The sequence below is a fragment of the Polyergus mexicanus genome, unplaced genomic scaffold (genome assembly GCF_030449975.1).
Source record: "Polyergus mexicanus isolate NDT 795.1 unplaced genomic scaffold, iyPolMexi1.0 SCAF_4, whole genome shotgun sequence".
Taxonomy (NCBI): Eukaryota; Metazoa; Arthropoda; class Insecta; order Hymenoptera; family Formicidae; genus Polyergus; species Polyergus mexicanus.
In genome coordinates this window covers 4,064,260-4,091,164 of record NW_027223324.1, presented here as the reverse complement: position 1 = coordinate 4,091,164, position 26,905 = coordinate 4,064,260, and the positions used below count along the sequence as shown (strand labels likewise).

General features: G+C 31.0%; 6 protein-coding genes across 6 annotated transcripts; 3 read left to right on the top strand and 3 right to left on the bottom strand.

Moving 5' to 3' along the window:
* Window positions 1-384: 384 nt before the first annotated feature.
* LOC138932300 (uncharacterized) lies at window positions 385-2,215 on the bottom strand. The gene is made up of 2 exons (XM_070293979.1): window positions 1,994-2,215; window positions 385-1,888 (listed from the first exon to the last, which is right to left on the bottom strand). Exons 1-2 carry the CDS (start codon window positions 2,125-2,127, stop codon window positions 1,105-1,107), a joined length of 918 nt encoding a protein of 305 aa, XP_070150080.1. The 5' UTR covers window positions 2,128-2,215; the 3' UTR covers window positions 385-1,104.
* Dsk (Drosulfakinin) lies at window positions 2,208-5,244 on the top strand. Its single transcript, XM_070293980.1, has 4 exons — window positions 2,208-2,224; window positions 3,325-3,627; window positions 4,493-4,622; window positions 4,779-5,244. Exons 3-4 carry the CDS (start codon window positions 4,495-4,497, stop codon window positions 4,957-4,959), a joined length of 309 nt encoding a protein of 102 aa, XP_070150081.1. The 5' UTR covers window positions 2,208-2,224; window positions 3,325-3,627; window positions 4,493-4,494; the 3' UTR covers window positions 4,960-5,244.
* A 398-nt stretch (window positions 5,245-5,642) lies between these two features.
* On the bottom strand, window positions 5,643-8,448 carry LOC138932687 (uncharacterized). Its single transcript, XM_070294763.1, is given in 4 exon segments — window positions 5,643-6,018; window positions 7,030-7,251; window positions 8,054-8,145; window positions 8,434-8,448. Coding segments are annotated over 4 exon segments (705 nt in total).
* Window positions 8,449-11,377: 2,929 nt separating this feature from the next.
* On the top strand, window positions 11,378-20,272 carry LOC138932317 (E3 ubiquitin-protein ligase RNF25). The gene is made up of 6 exons (XM_070294004.1): window positions 11,378-11,521; window positions 12,086-12,157; window positions 12,664-12,904; window positions 13,696-13,914; window positions 14,072-14,386; window positions 14,937-20,272. The coding sequence occupies exons 1-6, from the start codon at window positions 11,496-11,498 to the stop codon at window positions 15,120-15,122; spliced, it is 1,059 nt and encodes a 352-aa protein (XP_070150105.1). The 5' UTR covers window positions 11,378-11,495; the 3' UTR covers window positions 15,123-20,272.
* Window positions 20,273-20,682: 410 nt separating this feature from the next.
* LOC138932316 (paramyosin) lies at window positions 20,683-24,012 on the bottom strand. Its single transcript, XM_070294003.1, has 4 exons — window positions 23,664-24,012; window positions 22,269-23,539; window positions 22,031-22,090; window positions 20,683-21,903 (listed from the first exon to the last, which is right to left on the bottom strand). The coding sequence occupies exons 2-4, from the start codon at window positions 23,463-23,465 to the stop codon at window positions 21,583-21,585; spliced, it is 1,578 nt and encodes a 525-aa protein (XP_070150104.1). The 5' UTR covers window positions 23,466-23,539; window positions 23,664-24,012; the 3' UTR covers window positions 20,683-21,582.
* Window positions 24,013-24,901: 889 nt separating this feature from the next.
* On the top strand, window positions 24,902-26,900 carry LOC138932518 (ubiquitin thioesterase otubain-like). The gene is made up of 5 exons (XM_070294430.1): window positions 24,902-25,019; window positions 25,087-25,139; window positions 25,526-25,825; window positions 25,990-26,190; window positions 26,299-26,900. The coding sequence occupies exons 1-5, from the start codon at window positions 24,977-24,979 to the stop codon at window positions 26,494-26,496; spliced, it is 795 nt and encodes a 264-aa protein (XP_070150531.1). The 5' UTR covers window positions 24,902-24,976; the 3' UTR covers window positions 26,497-26,900.
* Window positions 26,901-26,905: the final 5 nt, after the last annotated feature.

The following is a 26,905-nucleotide window of genomic DNA, read 5'->3' as shown; positions in this document are numbered from 1 at the left end:
GATGACGCAATTATCTAATATAACACTATAATATATAATAAATGAGAAAAAGAGAAAAAATATACAGATATAAAGCATTTTAGAGAGGGTTGTCGATGCAAGTCTTTTCTCATTTGCAATTTATTTTTAATATTTTTCACATAATTGAGATCAGAAGATTGTATTAGTGAACAAACATTACAAGTTTTATTATATTGTCTTAAATAATATATATGTAAGAAGATATTCTTATTTCAATACAAAATATTGATTACATATATGCTTACGAATCAGTATTAATTTCATTAATAGAGAAGATGACAAACACATTACGCAAGAATGAGCAGTATTATATTATGAATAAATATAAATGATTTGAGAGAGAAAAACCGTCGCAAAATATTGTATATTTAATTTCGAGATACAATACTAAAAATACATATATATTTTTCATAAAATAAAATATACATATTTATATTAGATCTTGTATATGTATACAATTCTTTTCGGCAAGACATTACATGCATTTGTTTTTAATGCTATTATATAATTTCGCATCCATTTTAATAACTTGCAACATGGATATTCTGGTAAACGAAAAAAAAGATATAATTACTGCAACATCTGCTTATAAGAAAAAAAATCTTTTCCCAAAATAAAAGCGAAAGATATCCCTTCTTCTCCTTGCAATTCAGATCTAATATTTACTACAAAAAGAGCTGTAATGTAATTTTATTCATTTTGTCAAACAGTTATTTTCTCTTTTTCTTTCTTTGTTCTTACATTACTCTTTCATTACTCATATTTATCATATGATCATTTAATCGCGTTAAAATGAGAAGCCAAATGTGAAAGCACGTAACGATATGTATTAGAAGAGCGGGAAAGAAAAAAAGAAAACTTCAGAATGAAAGCATTGTTCGACAAGCAGAGTTTCGTGCGCACGAATCACACGCTGATGCAGAAAGAAAGCATATAAGCCTTTCTATTAATAAAATACATAGAATAATTAGTTTGCCATATTATAGATTTCTATACTTTTTATCGATTCATCGATCAAAACACTTATGCATTAACACTTATACTTACGTATTTTTTTACGCTCGATGTGTTTTACTTTAATTTTTACTTTAATCTTGCAGACATGCCGGCGACGTCGAAGTTGTTGTTGTAATTCAAAAGGACTCCCGGCCAAACGACATTGTTTTCACCGATGATTGGTGATCTTCGCGCAGATGATCGTCCAGTTTTTCGAAACGACGGAAATTTTTTCATCCTCTCGTAATTTTTCGATTCATTCTCCCAATCCCCCTTATCCGCTTTATCTGGATTGTTCATGTTGTTATTTTCGTGCTGTTTCTCATCTCTTTCACGATTATCTCGATTAACTAGATAAAGAAGCTGTTTGTCTCTTTTTCGATTGTCCATCAAACTTAGATTGAGTTTCGACAGATCTATGATTGGCCAGGCGTTTTGCATCGCTCCATTCTTTTCCTGTTCAGTAACGGTGTCCGAAGCATGCGGCTCATCCGGACGATTATTGTTACAAGTTTCTTCAGAGATCGGTTTGTTAGCAATCATTAGATCAACGAGCGAGCTGACATCCCACTCCACCATCTCCTCGCTGCTAATAGATATTCTATCCTGATCTAGATCCTTGATGACATTTCTTTTGTCGTTTCTAATGTCACCGATAGTTTTGAAGTAGATACTGTGATCGTACCGATAAGTTTCCAGACAATTGCTCTCTAGCTCGCTGTTCGACTGATAGTTAAACGTTCCGCCGCAGCAATTAATCTTAATTTCCTCCGGACGTGATTTCCATCTGTACCATTTGAGACTGTAAAATTGCGGCGTGGCTTCATCAAAAGAAGCGTTCGAGGTGTTTCGCGGCGTTCTTTCGGACCACCTGGTTCATTTCAATACTTGTTACTTTGTGCAAATATTTTTCATTTATGTTTTATTTATTTATTTATATGTAGTAGTTTGCGTTCTTTTTTTCTCTCTTTCTCACCTCTGCGATCGAAGACGATTGTAACCACGTACAAAGGTTGTCCATCTCTCGATCCTTTGGAGCACGTACTCTGTCTCTTCGCTCCACCATTCTGATAGACCTTTCTGAATCATCGTCTTTTTGTCCTCCGTCATATTGATGTCGCAAACGATGACAAGAATTGGAGAAATCTTACAGGATCATTCGACAAATTGTTGATAATCGAACGGCAATTCTACGACTGAGAAAAAGGTTCGACTCGAAGGATAAACCGTTTTATAGAATTAATAGAGGAAGCACTGCAAACGAGGGGAAGCCATTGATAATTGTTGCCGTGACCTCGTGAGGATGTACAATGCTTTCATCATATGCTGTTACTTGGAATATAACTCGACGATTATGTTAAGATATGCTTCCTCGACATCGAGAGATGATAAAATAATTTATTATTTCCATATTTCATTACAGGTTTAGAAATAAGATTTAAAAATTAATCGAGCGATTGAGAGAATGTAAGAATTAAAATAAAATCTGTAGATTAAACGAAAAAAAAGAAAAGATTTGTTGTCAATTTAGAAAGTTATTTTGTTTTGAAAGCTTTTTATTTTTACTTACTTGCTCTCTAAAACTATTGATAATAAACATGTAAGTTACATGTATTTATGTAATCTGCATGTTAAATATATATATATATATATATATAACAGTTATATATTGTGCTCACTGGAAATCTAGTTAAAGAAAAAAATTGATTCTACACAATGACTATTGATAGATAAAGTTTCAAAGAGAAGCAAACAGAAATAAAATAAAGACTAGTATTTCTCAAGTTTTTTCAAGAAGCTCTACTTTTGAAGAATTATAATTTTAAGTTCGACTGAGATAATGCACAAAAAAAATTTAATAAGAAATTCAATAAGAATTCAAAGAAATCTCCTCGATATTTTTGCAATAAATTAAAAGATAATGTAATTAAAAGCGAAATTAGTTTGTAGATGATGACGTTTTTTCTTAAATAAAGAAGATATGTCCTCTTAGTTGAACTGCTTATCAGAACAATAACTAAAATTCTTATTAAAGCACGCACCATAAAGTAAAACTCTTTCGAAAAATATTGTATTTTATTTCACTAATTAACACCAATTGTGCGCGAAATATTGTTTGTTCCTCGTCAGCGTCTTGACTTTTTAATTAAGCAATTGAGAAAAATGATTGCGCGAAATCGACAGGTGGCCATAATTGTTCGCATTGTTATTTATCAACTCGCACTGCCTACTCTCCTTTCGTTGGAGAAAAAGAGAAAGAGAGAGAGAAAGAAAGGGAGGATTTTAATGTCCGATTTTCTCCGCCAGAAAGGAAACAAAAGAGCCGCAACGTGACATCGGTAATCGGTTCAGCCGGTGCCCTGCCAATCACCGACGCGCGGAACATCGCGGAATATTGAGTGGCGGAGGCGTGATGTTCTTCTGAAAGAAGAAAATTGTTTATCAGCGCGGTGTTGCGTGAATTAAAATTCAACGCCGTCGTACTTTTTTCACCACCGCGTCGCTTTTCCAACTGGGGGGATAAACGCATAGTTGGCCGCGATATAAAAAGCCACCGCCGCGTGAACCGTACATTCCATCGCCGATTTTTCCGACGACCGATACACGCAGGTAAGCGAAGATAAGGATATTCCGGGAAATTTATTCGGTTACGGCTTTTTTGACCAATTTGAAAGATCTCGTCGCGCACGATTCTCGCGATTAATATGTATATTATATGTATCTTTTTTTATAAATTAAACGGTTTTTGTAAATTTATTATCTGCCTCATCTGTTGCCTTTTGTATGTTACAATTTCTTCTTATTAATTTTGTCCTGTCGTAATAAGCACGGCAGAACGCTTATTATTGTGTGTATTCAGTGCCCCAGAATTGAATAGCAGCTTCTTCCGTTAAATTGAAAATGTAATTCTTTCTCATTGTCAGTAAAATTTTTTGCAAGTTACACATTTTTTTTTTTTTTTTTTAGATACCGAAATATCTGAACTCTATAAAACTTAAATGCTTCCGCGAACAATTTTCCTGAAAAAGAAAGAAAAGATTGTCGGTAAAATATTCGATATTGAAGCTTGAGAATTAATTTCTTTTGATATTTGTAATTGTATTTGTATCTGGGACAAAAATTATAAATCTTTCATTGTACACGTAACTGTATTTCTACATATCTAGGTATATTAATATTTTTTTATGTGTATGTATGTGTATGTAGCACGCAAAACATAATTTTTTTAACGAAGGTACAATGCATTTACAAAATTTTGTGCTCCTTTAATACTTTTGAACCATAATTCAATTAGTTGAATATGCTAATTAAAAGCAATTGATTATTAGAAAATTATAGAAAATAGGAAGCAATAGTTCGACTTGTAAACTTATATGATTACATTATTTCTATGATGAAAATATACATATATATTATGTATACATCTTGACGATGTATCTTTATGATGAAACAGAAAATTATTAAATAATTACAGACATGAATCTGACTTTTGCACTATCTTGCACGATCGCAGTCGTATGGCTGCTCTGCGGAAAATGTAAAGCAGCTCCGAGATTGATCTCCGGCATTCATCGCAATTTAGAAAATCATCCACATATCTACGGGTAATTACTATACAATATATATAACAATAGATGTATGTAAATAAAATCTCGGAGAAAGACAAAAATAAATACTCTCGTCGATATGAAACTTTTGAGGATTTAAAAAAAATTAACAGTACATAGTATTCCTGCTATTTCATGTGCGTTTTACCGCAGATATGCCGTGGAAGGTCTCGTGAAGGATCTTGTGGAGGATCTCGTCGGCGAGGACGAGGACAATTTGCGATTCAGCAAACGCCAGCAGCTAGACGATTATGGTCACATGAGATTCGGCAAGCGGTCCAACGGCGACGACGAAGAGTATGGACATTCGCGATTCGGCAGAAATATCGAATAAAACGCTATCACGTCGGATTCTCTCTAGATCGTAGATTGTGCACATATTCTCGTGCCAAAATGTAGATAGAATATATTTTACATTGCAGCTATTACACGACCATATCTCGTTATTTTACCTTCTTTTCAGTTTCTTTGTGCTCGATGCTTTACGCTACAAATTAAGCTATTTTTAATACCTGCAATCTAATTTGTGACATTATTACGATTATTTTGGATATGATTTTGCAATTGTGTCCTCCTTAGAAAAAACATTACATAGATAATGCTTCAATTTTTTATAAAAAGGGCTAATTCTCCGCGTAAACAATCTGTAAAAAGAAAAAAATTATATAGGGATTATTAAAAAATTAATTATAAATCATTCAGTTCTATCTTCCTTTGTTGTTTTAAATAAAATATATTAGGTCTGATTGTGATGACGAGCAAGAATAAAAATCAGCTCTCGATAAAAAAGAAAAATATATATTTTGTTAATTCTTAAACATTTTATTTTTCTGAACAATAAAGAAAAAATCATATTGTTCATTTTGCATATTATTCATATGTTCTCAGTTTATTCAAAATATTCTTATATCTATTCAAACACGTAAGATAATTTTCTAATGGATAGTACTTTTTCGTTTAGTTTGAAGATTATATTGGTTGTGATGTAAGTCCATTTGATAAAACAATGAGTAAAAATTATATATATTTATACAATATGTTTAATTTATCAGTCATCAATGAAATTTTGCTGTTGTTTATTATTTATCATCGAATCTTGTATAATCTGCCCCTGCTCCTTTTTAATTCTGCTATTGTCTGATGAAGATTCATGTCGTCGTCTAAAAATGTGTGGTATCCGCAACGATTCTCCAAATCTTGAGGACTATAACCAATGGTACGTCGATTTAATAGCCACGGTTCCGGTGGCGGTGGCGAAGATGGTGGCTTCGTTTTCAAAGGATAAGGCGAACGATAATCTCTGTTCATACTAGTGTGATAATCTATCTGACAAATCGCTATGGGATCCAGCAGAATGTCGGTTAATTTTAATTCCTTTTTCTCGTAATCCTGTCTAGAAAACGTTACATCACACTCTACCATCGTTTTAATTTGTAATGATATTTAATTATTTAATAATAAATTAATTTAATTATTAATAATATTATTTAATTAATTACTAAAATAAACTGCAGCTTGTGATGTTTGATGATTATGCGTATGTGAAAGAAATTTGTGTAGATTACCTATAAATATGTCCTTTTCTAAATCTTTTAAGACACATGTAAAATATTCACACAAATGTATAACAAATAAAAAACAGACAATTGAAATATTGAGTTATAGCTAATAATATTAAAGAGAAAAAAAGTGCCCGAATGCGTTGACATAGGAGGATCTTGTGGCACTCTGTAGTGGGATTCTTTAGCAACTTTCTCATACCACAAGCATAATGCTATCGTTCTTAGTTTATGTTTTACGAAGATTTAAATGAGATTGTCCATGACGAGTTTCTAGACGTGGCCTTTTTTCGTACAGTGTTTGAGAGAGTCATAGAAAGAAGCAGCGGGAAGCGTGGGCCAGCAATTCATCGATGCTGCATCATGACAATGCGTCCGCACACACGTTGTTCCTTATTAACGAGTTTTTGGCAAAATAGATGACGATTGTTATTCAACCCCCTCTCTCTCACTGCTTCTCTCAAATTCTGCAAGAAAATCTAAAAAACAAATCGCCACAAATAACGAACACAACCTCATTCAAATCACTATAAAACGTAAAGAACATAAGAACGATAACGTTATGCTCGTGTGAGAAAGTTACTAAACAATCCCACTGCACAGTGCCACAAGGCAGATGGTCTTACGTCATCGCATTCAAACGCTTTTTTTTCTTCTTTAAGTTCGGTTTCTTTATGGATAGTCCTTGTATGCGGGGACTTTTTGCTTTTCTCTTAGAAATAGACAGCAACTTCTCATACTATTTATCTCCTCTTATAATTCCGAAGTAATATATATTTTTAAATTCCGAGAGAAATCTTTTCAGTTCGTCCGATACTTTCTAAACATAAATATTGAATACATACTTCGCCGAAGCTAACGATTGCATTGTGAGTAAACTGCGTCGCGGATAAGTAATCGGCTTGTACTCGTCTCTCATCTCGATTTGCGACAACATGGCATGTGTCTCCGAAATCCCAGTGCCTTCATCTTCTGGACCAAGTCTTCGATACGAGGATTTGTGAAGATTTCCCTTCGGTGGAAATATATCCGCATTGTCTCTGGGCTCGGACAACATCTTTACCTGCCTGTTAATCGATAATTTTAGCGAAATTATTGAGAAAGAAATTTTATGATTTGTTTCGATGTCGACTGAAATTTTTATACGCTATTATATAATAAATTTGTATTTATTAACTAATATCCCAGAGAATTCAAATAAAACTATGACATATAATTTAATGCGTTTAGCATTTCATTCTGAATATTACTAGATTAAATAATAAACTCACTCCTTTATTCTTCCTGATAATAATAAAAATTGATCCCGATGCAAAGCCATTTTTCAGACAATGCTAACTATTATAAGTTAAAATTTTACTATTGCCGGTACTGTGTCAAATAATGATATGCAATACAAATGTGGGTGTTCTTGTTAGATTCGTGAAATAAAGTGCGTTGCTACGAATAACAATCGCACTCGATTTCGTCTGTGTTGTCGTAACTACTTCCCCTCATTTTCATTATAATGCATGTGCGATATGCTTGGATGTGTATGTGATTTCCATCGCGATATATTTATCCAAGCGGCATACGCAGTTACCTTTACAAACTTAATTTATAATAGAAAAAATTGTCAGATAAAAAAAGAAGCTAAAAGATTTTTTCTTCATTTAAAAGAAAAGAACAAGAAAAGAAAATTAAAATTTATATTACAAGAATCTCTCCACACTGTATTTTCAAAATGTACGTTAGATAGAAAAGGAATGTCATACAGCAAGATTAAATAATTCTACATGCTCCATTTCCCGTGTTTATCTTTATGCAACTTGTAAGTAATGAATCATATTTTTTTTTAATAGAAATTTTAAAAAATGTCGCAATATTTACCAATCGTGAATCTTGACTTTATCGCTATACACCGCTGGAACGTGGAAAACGATAGGTTCAACATCCTCGTTTCCATCATTGCAAGATATAAACTGTAATTAAAGAAATTAGAAAAAAATTTAGAAATTAAAAAAGAATTATTAGTACGAAAACTTAAAAAAAAAAACCAAAAGTTTGCAAAATTTCTAATAAGGATGCAATATAGTTTATAGCTCAAAAAAATTTACCAGTACTATAATATTATATAAATATAAGATTTATTTATAAAATATATAGAAAAATTATTATAAGAGATAATTAAAATTTTAAAATGTTTTAAAAGATAAAATTAATATCTCTAAAATATCTGTTTGAGAATTATCAATACAGTCTACATTAACCTTCTTTTTCAGCATTTTATATCATATATAGATATCTTTTTTTCGTAAATCAAATGTAAAAAGAGATTATTAATCAATAATAATTAAGTAACTTTTACACTAAACATCTATAAAGACATAATAATTTAATTCAACAACTCGCTTTTTATGCGTCATTTTCCGACTGTCACACCTAAACACACACATGTGAACATAATGTTTTATATATCATCTACATTTGCACAAATATTTTTCATCTCTTTTTCTCTCGTTTATTTCATAATTTTTTAATAAGAGCAAATTCATATTGTTACTAAATAAATAGAAATTTGCATATTAACACACACATATATATATATATATATATATATATATATATATATATATATATATATATGTTAATAACGCAATAAATATTAAATATTATTACACATTAATAATTGAACGCGATAATATGGAATATGAAATAAGAGAATTGAACATGAAAGCGTTGCAAGAAGAGATTTTACGTAAATGTAGAAAGAGAACGGAATTTTTAGTTCCCCGTGATGAAACTGAAGATGAAAGACACAATGCGGAAGATTTGCATGAAGAGAAAGAAGTATTCTCAATAGAAACTGATAAAATTGCGGAGGAGAAATTATCCTTTGAGGATATATTGGCTGAGAAACGTCGCAAATATACAGCTAAAGAAGAGTTTGTTTATTCAATGTACAATGACATACTTCCGATTCTGGTTACCAAGTAATTATACTAATTTAAAGCAATAAAAATTTTTCATGATGTATATATATTGTATTATTGATTTAATCTGATCAAAACATACATATAGATGGAATGGATATTTTTTGAAAAAACCGCTCGTAAAGAAATTGGACAAAAATGATGCTGAAATTATTGAAAAAAACGAAGAAATGGATGACAAAAGCGATAATTCAATCATTAAGGAAGAAGAGAAAGAAAAAGATAAAATATCCATTCCGTCCTGGAAACTTTCATTACCAGATGAATTTGCAAATATAAAATTTTATAACAAAAATTTTTATCGCGGTCGCATCAGTAGGAAGATGATGGAAGGCGAAGGGACATACAGATGGCACAATGGTGTCCACTATAAGGTATCGAGAAAATATGTATCTACCTACTCAATAAAAATTACGTATAAATATAAAACTTCGAAAATTATATAATTATATATATTTAATAAAATATAAGTTTTTAGTATATTTCTTAAAATTTCTGTTTTATGTATTCGAGTTGACGTTTTAAAATTGAATTGACATCACATATCTTTTTTTATCCCGAAATATAATATTAATTCACGTTAATAATTTATTAACGTTAAGAATTTTGAAAATTAATAGAAATAAAAATGAGAGAAAATTATACAGGGTCAGTTTGAGCATAATAAGATTCAAGGGAGAGGTTTCCTAGAGTGGAATAATAATTGTTGGTATGAGGGTAATTTTATGGACGGTTTTCGACACGGTAAAGGTCTTATGGTGGACAGAGAAAATAATCGTATGTACACCGGCCGGTGGGATACGGGTCATAGACATGGAAGAAAATTAAAAGATGTACAAGTATAATATACTTGTATGTGTCATTTTAATAACGAGTAGAATATAATAGAGTATTCAAGTTATGTTTATATTATTCATTCGTCTTGAAATATCTATAGCACGGTTGCTCTGAATAATCGATGTGTGCTTTATATTCAGTTCCGCATTTCACATACCGCGATCATGTTTGAATATAATAAAAATTGTTACCGCTGAACAGAATGAGATGAGCAAGATTATATTTCACGCTGTCAACCTTTTATATTTAATTTTAACGATATATTGTCCTTTAATACAATGTCTTACATATAAAAATCACGATTAATAGATCATATATATAAAGTAGTAAATACATAAAACACGCGCAGCTATTTTATGATCTATCGCACCTTTCAAGTAAAATATGTTAAATTCGAATTCGAGTCTTGTATATATCACAGAATAAATAGAAACTTTTCAATAAAATTGTACTTCACAGAAAAATATATATGTAGGCATTTTATTGAAATACTTAACATTAATAGAACCCCTAACTATATTCTTAGAATTGCCTTCTCTTTATTCTGGAACAGACTTGTGTCTTTTGTGTCATTGGTCTAGTTTCCACCGAAGTCGTCAATCCGATTCTGTTTCGGTGCGCATCAAATTTAATGTACTGTTTCCACTGAAAGTAGAATAGAAGCGAGAAAAATTGATATTTCAGTAGAACCAACTTAACTTTTGCTTGTGAATGTAAATAAACATAATCCTTGACAATCTTTTTGTTAATTTTCCGTTTTGATAATTAATACGAACAAACGATAACTGTTACGAACATCGATATATATAGATTATATATCGATTATATATATTGATGGTTATAAAATAATGAAAAATAAAAGTTGGCACCATTTAGTCTCAACCGTTTCCACCGACTAATTTTCGTGTCAATTCGCTGCCAGTCCGACAAAGCTTGTAGATCGAAATGGGAGTGAAATGAACGCAGTCAGTCGTGTTTCCATCGACTTAAATTTGGTTCTACGCTGCACTAGATGCGAATTAATATTTCGGTGAAAACTAGACCATTGTGAATTGAAATCTGGAATTCTTCTTTTGCGCTATTCTCCCACTACATGATCACGTGACACTTATAGACTTAGGGCCGTATTACATTTGTCGTACAGCAAGCTTTGTCGAACGCGCTGATTGGCTGCTATGAGAGAACCATAGAAATTCCTTATTTGATAGCCAATCGGCGCATTCGATAAACTCGTCGTGCGACAGATGTAGAGTGCGCGGTAAACGGCGCTTTGCCATTGGCTATTACCCATCGTCGAGTGAGCGACGATTGGCGAACGAGCGATCGACGGATCCGCCAATCGGATCTGCTCGCGGTCGGCTGTGCTAGCAGAAAGATTTCAATATTGACTATTGACGTACATTTATTTGACGCTCTCGCGGAGCGAGTGGCGTTATTCGCGACAAAGAATCGCTCTTCGAAGAGACGCGGTTTATTCGGCGATATCCATCCGATGAGGAATAATGTCGGACGCGATGGTGGATGAACGGTAATTATCGTCGGAGACGATCTCCAATAAATAATTGGCGTAAAGCGATTCGTGATTGACTCTGAAATTCGTGACGCCGTTGCTCTCCGACCGAGTCTCTCACATCTCGGTCTTACCGAAAAATATTGTCGAAGCACCCCTTAGGTCGTATCCTATCGGCTTTTCCTTCTAGTCTCTTCATGTCCACATATCGGCCTGCAACATAAGTTTGTACAGATTAGTTGTTAGTATAATTATTCTATCGCTATCTTTTCTAATAATTATTTTTCTACTAACATAAATTTATTTTAATAATATTATACGCAAATATATATTTAAGTATTGTATATATGAGAAATGAAAAATAGGAAAAACATATATATCAGTCAACAGCTTAATTTCTTTATCTAAATTCTAAATAAAAGTATACATAAATAAATATGTATACTTTTATAAATCTAAAGTTGTATGACGCTTTAACTCATGTATAATTTTCTCTAACAACAAATTTGGTCAACTGATTTAATCATTCTAAATTAAGATTATAAACAAATATAATTATTTTTATATTTATGATTTTTACAGAGTTACAGATGAGATTGAGGCATTGAAAGCAATCCTACTGGATAATGAGCTCAACATTAAGGAAAATGATAGGTATATATTTTGAAGATTGTTGCATTTTTACAATTTATAATTATATTATAATAATTTTGCGTTAAATAAAAATTATTAATATTAAAATATATATAAATTTTAATGATTATTTTTTTAACGCAAATATTTTGTTCAGACTTTTTATAAGATCATAATAAATTTCCGTTGATGAAGCAACTATAACATTTGAATTGTCCTATTTGACAAAACAATTATTTTAGATAGATTTTTTTTTTATATATTAATAAAAGAATTAATTTTTTCAAGTATTATATATATTATTTATATTATTCTATATTATTCCTATAAATTCTTATGTGTATAGATTTTAATACACATACACACGCATATGTATATATTAAAAACTCTAATTTCTTTTATAATTTTCGACATTTAATTACAATTTGCTTGCAATATATATCCATGTAACTATATGATATCCCTGGTTAGGTGATTTACAATATTAATTAACTTGCTATTTCTAATAATAATTTATGTTTGTGCAGAGGAGAGCCAGAGTATATTGAGACGATACTGTTCCCATCGACTGGTGAAGATTCGCAATCGCAATATGTTTGTGTCACCTTGATTGTTCGATTACCTTTGGGATATCCGGATGTCTCGCCGGCTATCAATCTGAGAAATCCGAGAGGATTGGACGAGGCTACGGTGAAGTTGATGCAATCTGATGCAGAGGCCAAATGTAAAGACTTCATAGGTCAGCCAGTTATGTTCGAATTGATTGAGGTGAGGAATTATCCTATCAGCTTCTTATTTTTCTTTTAAGCAATTTATCTTTTATTGTGATTCTACATTGCAAAAAGTAATAATAACAGATCTATTTACCGTAACTATCTGGATGTTTTCTAAAACTTTTTGTTTAAAAACTTGAATTTTGAGATAGTATATGTGTGTGTGTTTGTGTGTATGAACAATAAAGTTTGTATTGATGGAAATTCTTTTCTTTCTTATTTTCAGTTGTTTTGTTTATGCATTTATTGGAATGTAAAAATGTAAAAAAAAGAAATATATTTCTCTTTCATTGATATCTCTATAAAAAAGAAGTGAGAAAATTTATATATACAAATTTCCATGAAATTTCTCTTCTTTTAAAGAATTTGTACAAATTTTCACTTAAATTTTTTTAATGTAAATATGGAGCATCTCTCTTATATAATTAGTTATATATATTTATGTTCTCATATATATTGAAATATCAATAATTATTCCTTTCTTACATACATACATATCTATCTGAACATTATTATCTGGATAAAAAATTTATTGTTTAAAAAAATATATATAAAAATCATTAATTTTTTTAATTAAATTTTTCATGATTCTTCAGCTATGTAAAGATAGCTATACGAAACTGTGATCTTGTATATTATGAAGAAACAATAATTAATTATAGATAAATTATTAATACTGAATTAATAATAAATAAATAATAATAAATTAAATAAAAAAGAATAATAAGTAAATAAATTATTATATAATGCTAATACATATAATGATAATGAGGTAATATAATTCAGTTAATACGAGAACACTTGACGAGGAGCAATCTTCCCACCGATCAGTGCGCCGTTTGCTTGTACGGCTTTCGGGAGGGGGATGAATTCACGAAAACAGAATGCTATCATTACTTTCATTCGCACTGTCTGGCAGCACATGTTGCCGCCGCCGAAAGATATTATAGAGAGGAGCAGGAAAAGTTACCACAATGGCAGCAGGATACCACAAACAAGTTTCAAGTACGTTTATGTTACGTAAATGAAACATATTGCTAAGAGTAATGATTTCATTTCATCTGTTAATTTCGTAATGTTTCCCAAATATTTTTCTGTTTCTCTCTTTTACGTTTTATATTAATATTAATATTTATTCATTTATATCTCATTTATTCTCTAGGCTATATGCCCAGTTTGCCGGGAATCGATCAATTGCGATGTCGAGAGTTTATGGTCGGCCCCACCGCCGATTGATGTCGAAGCTGCTACCGATTTCTCCGTCACCGCCGAGTTGAGAGAACTGCAGAAACAGATGTCCGCTCTGTATCTACGTCAGCAGCAACGAGGCGGTATAATCGATCTGGAGGCCGAGGGCGTCAAGATGCTGGTAAGGACGGATGATGATCCCGCCGCCACTACGGAAGAGGTCAGTCCGCCTGGCACGAGCTTGAACGCATATTCGAATACCACGACTGTGCAATCAGTTACTCAAATGGTGAGTAGTCAGCCACGCATTGACGATCAAAATAATAAAAAAGAAAAACAATTATTTGGATATGTTAATCCACTGTTGAAGAAAAGAAACATAAAAATAGATAGTTTTATGATTTTGCATGCTCAATCGTTCACTTAATTTTAAACACAATGTAATGAAGTTTACGATCAGAAAAATCTGATAAAGAAAGTTTTTGTTCAAAACTATATAAACCTAGAAGCGTTTTAACATAAAAACAATAATATTATTATGTATTTTATTATTTATTCTTAATCCATGCCTTATGGCTTTGGATGGCTTCCAGTTTTATTTGCAATTTGAAACATAGTAATATTATTTTCAAAGCAACGGGAACAGAGGAAACAGTAAGTAAAAACTTCGCTAATTTGCGAGAGACATAAAAATGACTGATCATTATCAATGATTTTCTCATTTATATAGTAACATATTTTTCATATTTTTTTCTTTATTTTACATTATCTTTTGTTATCCAGTCTCTTGATTTTCTATTGATTTCTGTCAAACGAGCGCTCTCTCTCGTCGTTCGCAGCATTCCAAGCAGTCGACGCACCACCAAGCTCAAAATCACCATAACTCGCAGTATCAACCGCGTCAAATGCAGCATAATCATGGTCACAACAATCACAATCATGGTCACCGGCACCGAGGTCGCGGTCGGGCCCATTACCGACGCCACTTTGACAGAGTTAGACAAGCGGAATCTACTCCCAGATGACAATGGGCTCGTGACAAGGTCGCCATTCGAGTCTGGTCTGATCCCCTCTTCGATCTTTCGCTAAGTGTATACAATATTCTAATTATCATTAGTAGCATAATATACATCAGTGTAATATACGGTAATTGTCTATCTTCGAGTAGTCTCGCGATAATAAATTTATAGGTGTCGTTGTTTGACGGCAGCATACCCATCGTCATCACCGCCATCGTCGCGGTGGCAACAGGGTGCATCGTGACTTTCTATCTGGATTGTTTATGTAGATCGAAGCCGTGGTGCTTTTTCTTCCGCGAACGATCCGCGATCATACAAAGTAGTTGATATCGTTTCGTCTTAGTTCCTTTCACTTCTTTTTCCTTATTCTTTAGTTCACACGGGATTTCGTGACATTCGAGAAACTATCGGTACTCTTTTCGTCTTTAACGATATTAAATGAAAGAAGATTTTGAATATTAAATATAATTGCAAACAATACGAGCGATCATTTTCTTGGCATTTAAAAAGCTCACGCCTATAGTATGTTTATTACATTTTATTTACATATACTGTGTATCTCAATATCATATGTTCAAACATCTCCTGATAAAGAAAAATATTTTTTTTTTCTTTCTATAATTTGAAAACGATTGCTTTTTAATACGTTTACAAAGATTTTTCTGTTTATTTTAATGAGTATTATACACAAAGTTTGTATAACGAATTTTTAAACATCTTATATATGCGAGAAAAAACTTACATATACACATTGATGCATAAAACTATTAAGTTCTGTTATAATTATATCAAATTACGAATTTCTAAGAAACTGAAAAACATATTTTCTTGAACCAATTTAACTTGTCAGTGATACAGGAGATAAAAGTGAATCTTAAAGCGATGTAGTTTTGCAGGACGAGGAGAACCGATGGTTCAAATGTCATACGCTAACTTTATATTCACTGCCGCGAGTACGAGAAGATTACGCAATTTCATCCGCGATGATTATCTTTTTTTGATTTTGTCGTCTCTCTGATTACGGCTGCAAACAAACGCTCAATTTTTCTTACCGCGTATATTTAGCATTACATATGATCATCTCATTCTTCTGTTAATGAAAAATGCATTCTTTGTATTAAAAAAATAAAGTTCAAAGCAAAGATAATCACACATCTAGCGCTAAATCTGCTAAGAGAATATACTTGAGAGATGATTACTTTCAAAAATACAGGGTGTTCGAGATTTAGCGCGACATATTTCAAGTACAAAGTCTCTTTTTTTAATGAGTTATTAATTTTTTCTTGCAAATTTTTCAAGAAAACGATTTATTATATCTCGAAGCGAAAAGAGAAACTCGAAGTAATAATTATCGAGATATTAATATAAAAGATAAAAACATGTGTTTCTGCAAATGGAGTTTCAGAAATTTATAACAATAAAACTTCAATTTCTTATGTTCTTTTTTTTTCAACTTTTTTATTAAAAACATTTTTAAATTTGTCAAACAATCTGCACACAAAATTATTGTTTAATCTATAATAATCTGTATAAATGTCATTTTTATATCCAACTTCTCCATTTTTTTTAAATGGGCACAATCAGACGACAATATTAAAAAAATATAACAATGCGAGAAATATATTTCGCAACTCCGCCTCATGCGACAGTGTATTACGAGAAAAATTAAGCAATCAAAAATTGCATGGAAACAAAAATATCTTATACATTAGTATGAATCTAACATAATCAAAATTAACGGATACCACTTATTACGCTTAATGTATGATATATTGCATGACACATTGTAAATTATAATTGCTATAACTTTGGTGAGTCTATGTTAAAATGTAGAACTTGGTGAAATTATATCAATTTCAATTTCTATTTGACATATGCAATTATAACTGTCAAATGTATATATAGAATGTCCTAAAAGTCGCTTTGTTAGCAATGTTCATCTTCTTAACGTTGCTTTTAAATCTAAAAAGATTCACTTTTTTGTTTGATGATGGCTAGTTCATTCCTCCACGAGTTGTATAACTGTTGTTTCCATTATCTAACTTTTTTCGTTTGTCTTTTTCATGAACAATCTTCTTGTAATAAAAAAATAGCTTCTTTGGGATCTATTGTTAGTATTATTTTATTTCATGCAAATTAGAACGTCAAAATTGTCTTTATCTTCCTTGAAGTCTATTCTTCAAATAACTTCAGTTCGAATATTTCTTTCTTGTTTATCGGGTATATTTGAAATGTATCAAACCTCTCTCTACAATTGATGTATCTGTTAATGTTAATTGATTTCTTTCAGTGTTTTTATCAATAGCGTTCACCCAACACTCCGGTTTTTAATTATATCTATAATTTGATTGGTTTATCTATCCGGTACAATCGACTCTCTCATTTTTCTTATTAACGGCACGTCGTCGCGGAGATTATGTTTTTTTGTCTTGAAATCAGATTGTCATATTAATTTTTGTACAAGAGTTTCGACTAATCAGATGCAACAATTTATTATTTGCATGCGAAAAGTTTTAAGAAAGGCGCAGCAAATAAATTTGAAGAATTTCCGGGACAATTGATGTGAAGATAACATTTCATGATATCTCAAAAACCAGCTTCAAGCGACTTTAGAACACACTATACATGATTTGTGCCATTTAATGCTCACGTTTTACTCACGAAGAAAATATATGGCATATCTGAAAATTTCGTCAGAAACACGTTTTGCAACTTGAGATATGCTTTAAAGTCTAAAGTAAAACTTTTTTAGGAAAGATTTCTCTCTCTCTCTCTCTCTCTCTCTCTCTCTCTCCACCAACGCTCGCACTTTGAATTTATAATCGAAGTGCCTGGGATCGACAAGCGTAGACAATTGTGATAAAAAAGAAAAAAAGAGTAAAGCGTACTCAACATGTCGAATTCGAACAAAACAGGACAAACATCTCATATTACATACACAACTAAGAATTAATTCTGTTACTTTAAGTTCTATTTCTCTTTCGTAAAGTTCCTCTTTCCGTGCATTCGCATATCGTATCATATATAGTACGATTTATATATTTTCGCGTAAACCCGACTATAATTTTAAGGAGACGAAGACATCGTCTATTGTAGATACTTTCCACATATACAAAAATATACATATATGTATATATGTATATGTATATATACATATATATGTATATATGAAAAATATATACGTGTATATGTGTGTGTGCGTGTGTGTGTGCGCGCGCGCGCGTGTTATGTGTGTTACACATATACACACATATACATATATAAAATATTGAAAAAAAATTGTTAGCAATCTCTTGTATAAACTTTTTCACATAAATATGTAATACTTACAAAAGGGTAATAGGTTAAATGTAAGGAAGAGGTTTAGACGCATGAAAATTTGAATAATTTCGTTTTTAGATTGCAACTTAATATTTTTCTACTCCCAAATTATAATCGCTCGATTCGTTTAATATAACTTAAAATCCACATCAATATTTTTTGCAATTAAATTTTCTATCGAATTTTTGCTAAAGAAAAGAAATTGACACACGATCAAAGATAAGTGGGCAAACTTTAGGAGTGAATTCTACTTATTTAAGGATGAAAAAGAATGGTGACAAATGTGATATAATTCTGGAAACATTATTTATTTTATTACATATAATATATATATATATATGAACTGCTTTAAAAACATTTTTTTTTAATTTTATATTTAAATCATTATATTATAAAAAAATAATAAATTTTAGTATTTCTTTTATTGTTCTTGTAAATAAAAGAAGGAAAAAGAGTTATAATTGTATATAGAGAAATTATTAGCCAATATAAACTATAATCGTATTTTAATGATAACCATTATAAAAAGATACTCGGAAACAGATTATATTATTTCTGGAATCATGTTAATATCTTTTTGTTGGTTGTTTTAATATATTTGCATATATTACATACAATATGGCACATAATCAATCAGGAGAATTTTTTTTCTTAGATGTTAAAGATATGTTCATTATATTGTTTTTCGAAGTTTCCATATATATCTGTCAAAATATCTTTATTCGAGATGTATCTTATAAATTAGTATTGCTATAAAAATCGTCGAAGTGTGAAACATGTAATAAATAATTGATGATTTCATTCTATATAAAGTCTATATAAAGCCTTTTGTATTATAAACATAGGATCTTCATAATTTTTTGTTAATGATATTTCTCTCCAAATACGCGCGATTTTTATCGTTTAAGTAATATCGTTATATTTTAGTATTTGTTTTAAATACGGCGATATGCATTATTTTAAAATTAATATCCTTGCGGAAATATAATAAGTACAAATAAAAACAATTTAAATCGATTTAGTTTTAAAGATTTTTATACATTACTAATATATTGTAGAAAAACCGCGCTATCTCTCTATAATGCCAGATAATTAAGTTACTGCTGCGATCTATATCTCTATTTGTAAGTACCAAAGAATGTTGGATTATTAAAAGAAAAAAAAGAAAAAAAAAAGACAGAAAAGAAAGGGGAAAAAAGAATATACACAGAGATTGACTTTATATATATGGAGTACCTATTTACTCCTCTCTTTTACGTTTTTACACATGTCTGTGATATTTTAAGAGAGCGATGATTTTTATTTAGTTTCTTATTACATTAATTTTTTTTATGTGTGTATACATATCACATCTGTGTGCAAACAATATTTGAGAATACAATGCGATGCGTTATATTGCATAATTTCTTTAACTAAAGAAAAGAAAAAGATGTATAACAAACATGCAATTAAACTCTCATTTAAAAATCTTTTGCTCCTTTTTGTCATACATCTATCATTATTCGGAGCATATTGATGTATGAGAAAAACTAAATTTTGTGCTTTCTGTTATAAACTTTCTCTAATATTTATTACGTGTCAAAACTTTTACGAATTTTAGCTTCTAGACACGTTTAGTATGAAACTCCTTATAATTATTTATATAATTTAATTAGGTTTTTCCATTTATGTACTTTGATGTTCCATCAAGATTTTGTATCTTAGATCCGTAGTTTTTCGCAGCTTTGTCGATAGATATGTATTTTCTTATGTCATATAAAAAGAACAAAAATGAGAAAGAATATTAAATATTCAATAATTACGAGGCGAAATCATTGAGTAGTAAAAACATAAGTATATATTATCCATATTTCTTTTATTGAGGGGGGGGGGGGGCCTCTATCTCAGAAAATTTTTAATTGAAAAATTCATTTATTATTAAAATCACTTAATTGTGATATTATTTATATGTAAGATTCATGTTAGTGTTCATGTGTTAATCAACATCGAATTGTCAACCGCCCTTTTTACGTGGCTTAGCATTGTAAAAAAAACAAGAGTTAGAGAGAAAATTAAATGTTCAAGTATACAGAAATTAGAGGCGAGATTATTTAAGAGTAAAAACATACACACATACATATATGTTATATAAGTAATCATGTATCTCCATTGTAAAAAAAAGAAAAAGAAAATTGGTGTGATTTACATTTCTATGGTTTCATTTCATAGTGAGCTTAAGTGTCAAATAAATCTTTAAGCTTATGAATGTCTGGAAGATCAGCAATTTATTGCGCTTCTACAAATATTGTTTCGTTACAAGATACGCAAGACGTACGAGAGAATATTTATACTGTCCCTATCTACATTTGTTCCATGGTAGCTGTAAGTACACAAATATGACGATACGTATTATCGCACTCGCTAATTCATTATCTCTTGTGTGTGTGTATACATTTCATTTTATTTTTAGTAAAACATTCACACAGGTTGCAGCCATTTCTGCAAATTTTTTCTAGCACATGTCTTTATATAAAATTGTTTTGACAACAATATGAATATCTTATCATATATTGTAATACTGACATTTGTATATTACATTAGCAATTTCTTATATATTAGAATAATAATACTTATATTATATTCGATGCAGTTACCGCGCTTTATGCAAGTTTTATATAATTATGATGTATATTATTGCTCTATATATACATATTTATATATTATTTACTACACGATGTTGATAGATTGCATCTGTGTTATCCAGTTCTTTAACAAATTTCAATAACGAATAAATCAAATATCTCCTGCACGCGATTATATAAATTAGGAATTAATATATAACATTTAACAAATATAACATTAATATAGTGTGTTTAAAAATATAACAAATAAATACTGACACGCTGTCATTTAATAATCTTCTTTTTTATACTTTAACAAGTAATACACGATATTATTATTAAATATTTCTTTTTAGTATATATACAATAATACTAAATGCGTTTTATTTTGCCAATTATGTGATCTTAGAATTAAATTTTCTCAATTAAATACGATATACATGAATATATATCATATAAAATGAATATATAATTATTTACTATTTCTCTTTCTTCCTAAGGCTATATTTTATTCGCGTATCTGCGAACAAAAGATAGATCTTGAACTATGTGGAAACTCTTGGAGATATCATATCGATATTGGAAGATATATAAAGATTCTTTCGTTGACTTAACGCGTCGCATTGATCCCGAAATATCTCCATCTTTGATCGAAGCGTGTTCAACTTTTCTTGCATCGGCAAAGCAAAATCTTTGCTTCGCGTGAGAACGTCGATAGCGTTGTTCAACAATACCGAGTTCATGAGAGACGAAGATGGAATGTCCAGCGAAATTGAAGAGGTGTTAATACTGTTACTATCACCATACCCTTCATCGATACTCTCGTCGGTTATTCTAGTCACAGATTTCAATTGCACCTGTAAATCCTGTAAAATGCATAACATCAAGATATTTTGTCTTTCTTATTATTGGTAAATACATGTTTGAGTAAAATAAATTATTTATTGTTATGTGTGTGTATGTGTTTATGTATATTATATTGGAATAAATTACCTTGTTTCGTGACAGAACTTGTTTCAGACACTCGCGCAAAGAATGTTCTGTTTTGTTTCTCTGAAATGATAAGATATATCAAATATACTCACAAAATACAATATTATTTACTAAAATATAAAATTGTGATGTGTATATTTTTGTATTATGTTGTAATTACAGATCGCATATTATGTGGTAAATACATATTGTAAAAAAAAGATAGTGATTTTATTAAGTAATATGAAAATATAAATACTGTATCGTTAAGTTGATCATTCATCTGCTTGCAATGCAGTTTCTGCTCTAAAGCTTTTATCTTAAGCTTCTCTTCTCGGAGCTTTTTGAGCAGAGCACTATTTGCTTTATGCGATAAGTTCTTCAAACGTTTATTCTCACTTGTGAGATCCCGCATATTACTCAACTTTTCTTCAGATTCTACATTCTTAGATCTCAATAATTTGTATTGCGCTATCATCTTGGTTAGCTGTATTCTTAGATGAGATATCGCATCCTCCACTTGGCTCTGTTCTCGTTTGGATACCAATAAGGAAGTTTGCAACGTCTCGTTCTCGGATCTCAGCTTCTGTATTTCGAACTGTGTCTTTCGCAATAGATCGGCGGTCTCGATCTTCTCCATCTCACATTTCTGTACGTTCTCTTCCATAGACGCAATGAGGACACGTTGCTTGCTCAATGTATTCTCCATGGATATCATGGCCATCTCATTGCCTAGCAGACATTGTTCCAGTGTCTTCAGCTCAGTTCTGGTGTTTCGCAACTCTTCTTCAGTCGCTTCCAATACCATAGATATGTCTGTTGGACTATCTGTCGAATTTCCATCTGATGTATCCTGTATCGTGTCGATAGATTGGATGTGTAATTGCAGATCCTTCATTGCACTTTGCATCTCCTGCTTCTCCTTCTGATACTGCTGCACAAGTTCAGTATATTCAATGCTCAGTTTCTTGTAGTTGGCATTTATATCTGCTATTGCTCGCTGCCGTTGCTTCAGTATGCCCTGATATGTGTCTATTTCCACCTGCAAACTCTTCTTGCCAGCCATTAGAATATGAACCTGCGATTGGTACCATTTCGCAGAAGCCTCCGCCGCGGAAAGACGACTGTTAGTGTCGGTCAACATGTTTTGCAGCTTCTGCTTGTCCCGCAATATTGTTTGCATTTCGACAAACAACTCGGTTATCTTGCCCTTAAGACCCTGATTTGCAGCGATACGAGCGTTGAGATCGATCCGCACATTTTCCAGATCGACGCGCAGTCGTTCGTTCTCGAGTTCCAATAGAGCTACTCTCTTAGACAGTTCAATATTTGAGACATCGGGCGTAGACAGATGTCGCAAATGAAATTCATCGGTGGTCAATTGGAGAGAGTCCGTCAAAGTAACAGAATTTAATTTCCCTTGAAATAAATCCGACAGATTGTCCATTATCTTCATTTAATTACAGATCAATATTTAACTACAAGTTGTTATGTCCATATTTTTGTGCAGTTAATCACACAGATCGTCACCTGAATGCGTACAATAATTAATAATTGATAAACATATGTTCATACACTTTAAATGTGTAATAAGATTATAATTGTATACAGAAATATTCTGTCCATATATATAAAATATTTGTTATATACTTGCTTTTTAAGAGGATTATTCTTATTCTTGAAGATGATAATAATAATAATAATAATAATTGCAATTTAAAAAGAGTTGTTTCGAAAAGGCAAACAAGTTTTTTTACAATAAATTGCCAATACTTTCTTCTCAATGAAACCTATATTTATATAAAAAATGTCAAAAATATACGGTCAAAATTAATCAACGATGGTCGATTTAACCTTCAAGGTTAACAAATTTCCAATTTTAATAAATATAAAGATTCTAATGTCTTTAGATAATTTTTGAATTATCTCGTAAATTTTTCTGGAATTATGATAAATTACTGATAGTCATATAAACCTAACAATGTTATTCTGCTATTGACAGATGTATCTTTTGCACCTTGGAACTTAGAATTAGAGATGTGCGATCTTGAATCGATCTTTTAAAGAATCGATTCTTTTGTATTCGATTTTCGATTTTTTAGATCGATCTTACAGCTTCGATTTATCAAGTGAATCGATTCTTGAAACCAGAGATCGATCCTATAAAAGTATACAATTCATACTACGAAATAGTTGATTTTTCATATATGTGCATAGCATTGTATAGCATTAGAGTCCGCGGTCAGGGAGACGCTAGAAATACTTCGAAGTGTTTGATTGACCAATCAGGACAAAAACAGTAAACATTTCTTTATTCTGATTGGTTAATGCAATGCTTCGAAGCATTTCTAGCATCTTCTCGACCGCAGCCATAAGCGGGGAGCACACACTTTTGCATAAACGCATAATCATAAGCATAAGGAATTTGATTGGTCAATTTCCTTATGCATAAGAAAATGGACCAATCAAATTCCTTATGCTTATGATTATGCGCTTATGCAAAAGTGTGTGCTCCCCGCTATACTATGTCAATAATAAGTATATGTCACGTATACTATAATATCGGGTGCACCCAGGTGAGGAATCGGAATACAGCCCAGTGTGCGAGAGCCATAAAGTCCGTATCAGACTACGCATTGAAAAATGAAGATTAAAGATTGGAATTTGACTAATCAGAACAAAAGAGACTAAAATTTCTTTGTTCTGATTGGTCAAATTTCAATCTTCAATCTTCAATGCGTAGTCTGATACGGGCTTAAGACACGCTATCGATTGTGCGAGTTTGATTGCATTATTACCATCTTTATTATCTTGTTACACGAAAATACCTAGGGATTAAATCTCTTTGGAAGTGTTGCCAACACAAAATACATAGCGGCTTTTCAATTTCACATGGAAACATCGGGCTTTTTGTTTACGACTGATAATTTGACAGTCGTCGTGAAATTTAACGAAATCTCGTGAGATATGGGAGACAAGTCGCTTAATGAGCAATCTATAGAAAGCACAGGTCTCTTAGCGTAACTTATTATCGAGAAATTTAATCAAGTAATTTATTATTCTAATTTTTATTGCAGATATCAACCAGGATGAGTTGATACTTCAACAGCAAAGACGTATCGAGAAGGAGGTTAATATGCCTATATCATATTCAAAGTGTCGATTTTTGAGAAATCCATCGAGATTTCGTTGAAAATATATATTTTTTCACACGATTAAAAATTTAATTTCTCACATATACTCAAATATTAGAATTTTATTCTTAAAAAATCAATTTTGTTTTTATGACAATTTTAACAGACTATAAAGAATATTTATTTATATATTACAATCATATTTATAATACGTTATTTAATTACCATAGCTACATGTAGATACTAATATTCTACAATGATAAATTCTATTGCCTGGTATTAATGTATGCGACAACTATTAGTTTTTTTTTTAATGTAAAGAAAATGTTCTTGTCAAAGATATTTTCATATTTCTAGACTATAATTATTTTTCATATTTCAGATCTCAGAATCTATAGCTTTAGTTGGTGAGAAGGAATCATTGAAAAGCTTAGAACAAGAATATGCGAAAGATGATGTATATCTTTCGAAAACGAAAGTCTTGGCTCAAAAATATTCTTACATTAGGAGAACCAGACCCGATGGCAATTGCTTTTTCAGGGCATTTAGTTATGCTTATTTGGAAAAATTAATCGGAAATAAGGAGGAATATGATAAATTTCGAAATCTAGCATTAAAGAGCAAAGATAACCTTGTAGCTCTAGGTTTTCCCCAATTTACAGTCGAAGACTTTCATGATACGGTGAGAGTTTCTGTTTTTTCACAAAACTTTATATATATCAGTTTTAACAAATTACAAGAATTTGTTTTTTAAGAAAATATACATATATATACATAAATATAATTGTATTATAATGTATAATTTATTTCTAAAAATGAATGTAAATTGATTTTGATGAATTACAGTTTATGGAAGTCATTGACAAAGTAGGTGGTGATACAGAGTCCAGTCAAATGGAGTTACATAAATTGTTCAATGAACAAGGTTATTCTGATTATGTCGTTGTCTATCTTAGATTAATTACATCTGGTCAGCTGCAACGCGATGCAGACTTCTATCAACACTTTATTGAAGGGGATCGCACTGTTACAGAATTCTGCCATCAAGTTTGTATTTTGATATTAACATTCATATTTTTATTCTCTTATTTGCATGATTAATTCTTTTACAGTAACATTAAATTTATAACAAATATACATTTATATTTTCTGTAGGAAGTTGAACCAATGTATAAAGAATCTGACCACATTCATATTATAGCAATGAGTAGTGCTTTAGGAACTGGTGTTAGAGTTCGTTATATGGATAGAGGTGCAGGAACTGAAGTAACTGCTCATGATTTTCCTGAAGGCACCATACCAGCTGTGCACTTATTATATCGCCCTGGTCATTATGATATTCTTTATCCTTGATGAATTTGGCATTATACAAATTTTTCTAATATTACAAAACTGATTTTCACTGACCAAATCTATATTTAAAATTCGATTTTTAAAAGCATCTGAATTATAATGCATAACGCACTACAATATATTCCCTTTAATTTAGTAAGAGAGAAATAAGTTGGTTTTGCGTACACAAAGAGCTTGTGCATTGTGTATATTTTTCAAAATCTACCTAAGTACATTTTCATAAATTCATTATCATACTTGTTATTTCTATACATAAGTACATAAAACACAAAACATTTTAAACTTTAAAATTAATTATCTGAAATAAATGGCAGAGAAATCGACACATTGTGCTATTTAATACCTATATTCTTTTTTTATTTTCTCTTCCAATAAATCCATACGGGAGGTATTACACAAATCATATTAT

Coding starts and splice junctions, on each gene's coding strand:
- LOC138932300 (XM_070293979.1), bottom strand. CDS start 2,127: ATGACGGAGGACAAAAAGACGATGATTCAGAAAGGTCTATCAGAATGG. Junction 1,889..1,993: donor AATCGTCTTCGATCGCAGAG/GTGAGAAAGAGA, acceptor GAAATGAACCAG/GTGGTCCGAAAGAACGCCGC.
- Dsk (XM_070293980.1), top strand. CDS start 4,495: ATGAATCTGACTTTTGCACTATCTTGCACGATCGCAGTCGTATGGCTG. Junction 4,623..4,778: donor AATCATCCACATATCTACGG/GTAATTACTATA, acceptor GTTTTACCGCAG/ATATGCCGTGGAAGGTCTCG.
- LOC138932317 (XM_070294004.1), top strand. CDS start 11,496: ATGTCGGACGCGATGGTGGATGAACG. Junction 13,915..14,071: donor ATACCACAAACAAGTTTCAA/GTACGTTTATGT, acceptor TTTATTCTCTAG/GCTATATGCCCAGTTTGCCG. Junction 14,387..14,936: donor TGCAATCAGTTACTCAAATG/GTGAGTAGTCAG, acceptor CGTCGTTCGCAG/CATTCCAAGCAGTCGACGCA.
- LOC138932316 (XM_070294003.1), bottom strand. CDS start 23,465: ATGAAGATAATGGACAATCTGTCGGATTTATTTCAAGGGAAATTAAAT. Junction 22,091..22,268: donor ATGATCAACTTAACGATACA/GTATTTATATTT, acceptor TTATCATTTCAG/AGAAACAAAACAGAACATTC. Junction 21,904..22,030: donor AAGTTCTGTCACGAAACAAG/GTAATTTATTCC, acceptor TGCATTTTACAG/GATTTACAGGTGCAATTGAA.
- LOC138932518 (XM_070294430.1), top strand. CDS start 24,977: ATGGGAGACAAGTCGCTTAATGAGCAATCTATAGAAAGCACAG. Junction 25,140..25,525: donor AAAGACGTATCGAGAAGGAG/GTTAATATGCCT, acceptor TTCATATTTCAG/ATCTCAGAATCTATAGCTTT. Junction 26,191..26,298: donor TTACAGAATTCTGCCATCAA/GTTTGTATTTTG, acceptor TATTTTCTGTAG/GAAGTTGAACCAATGTATAA.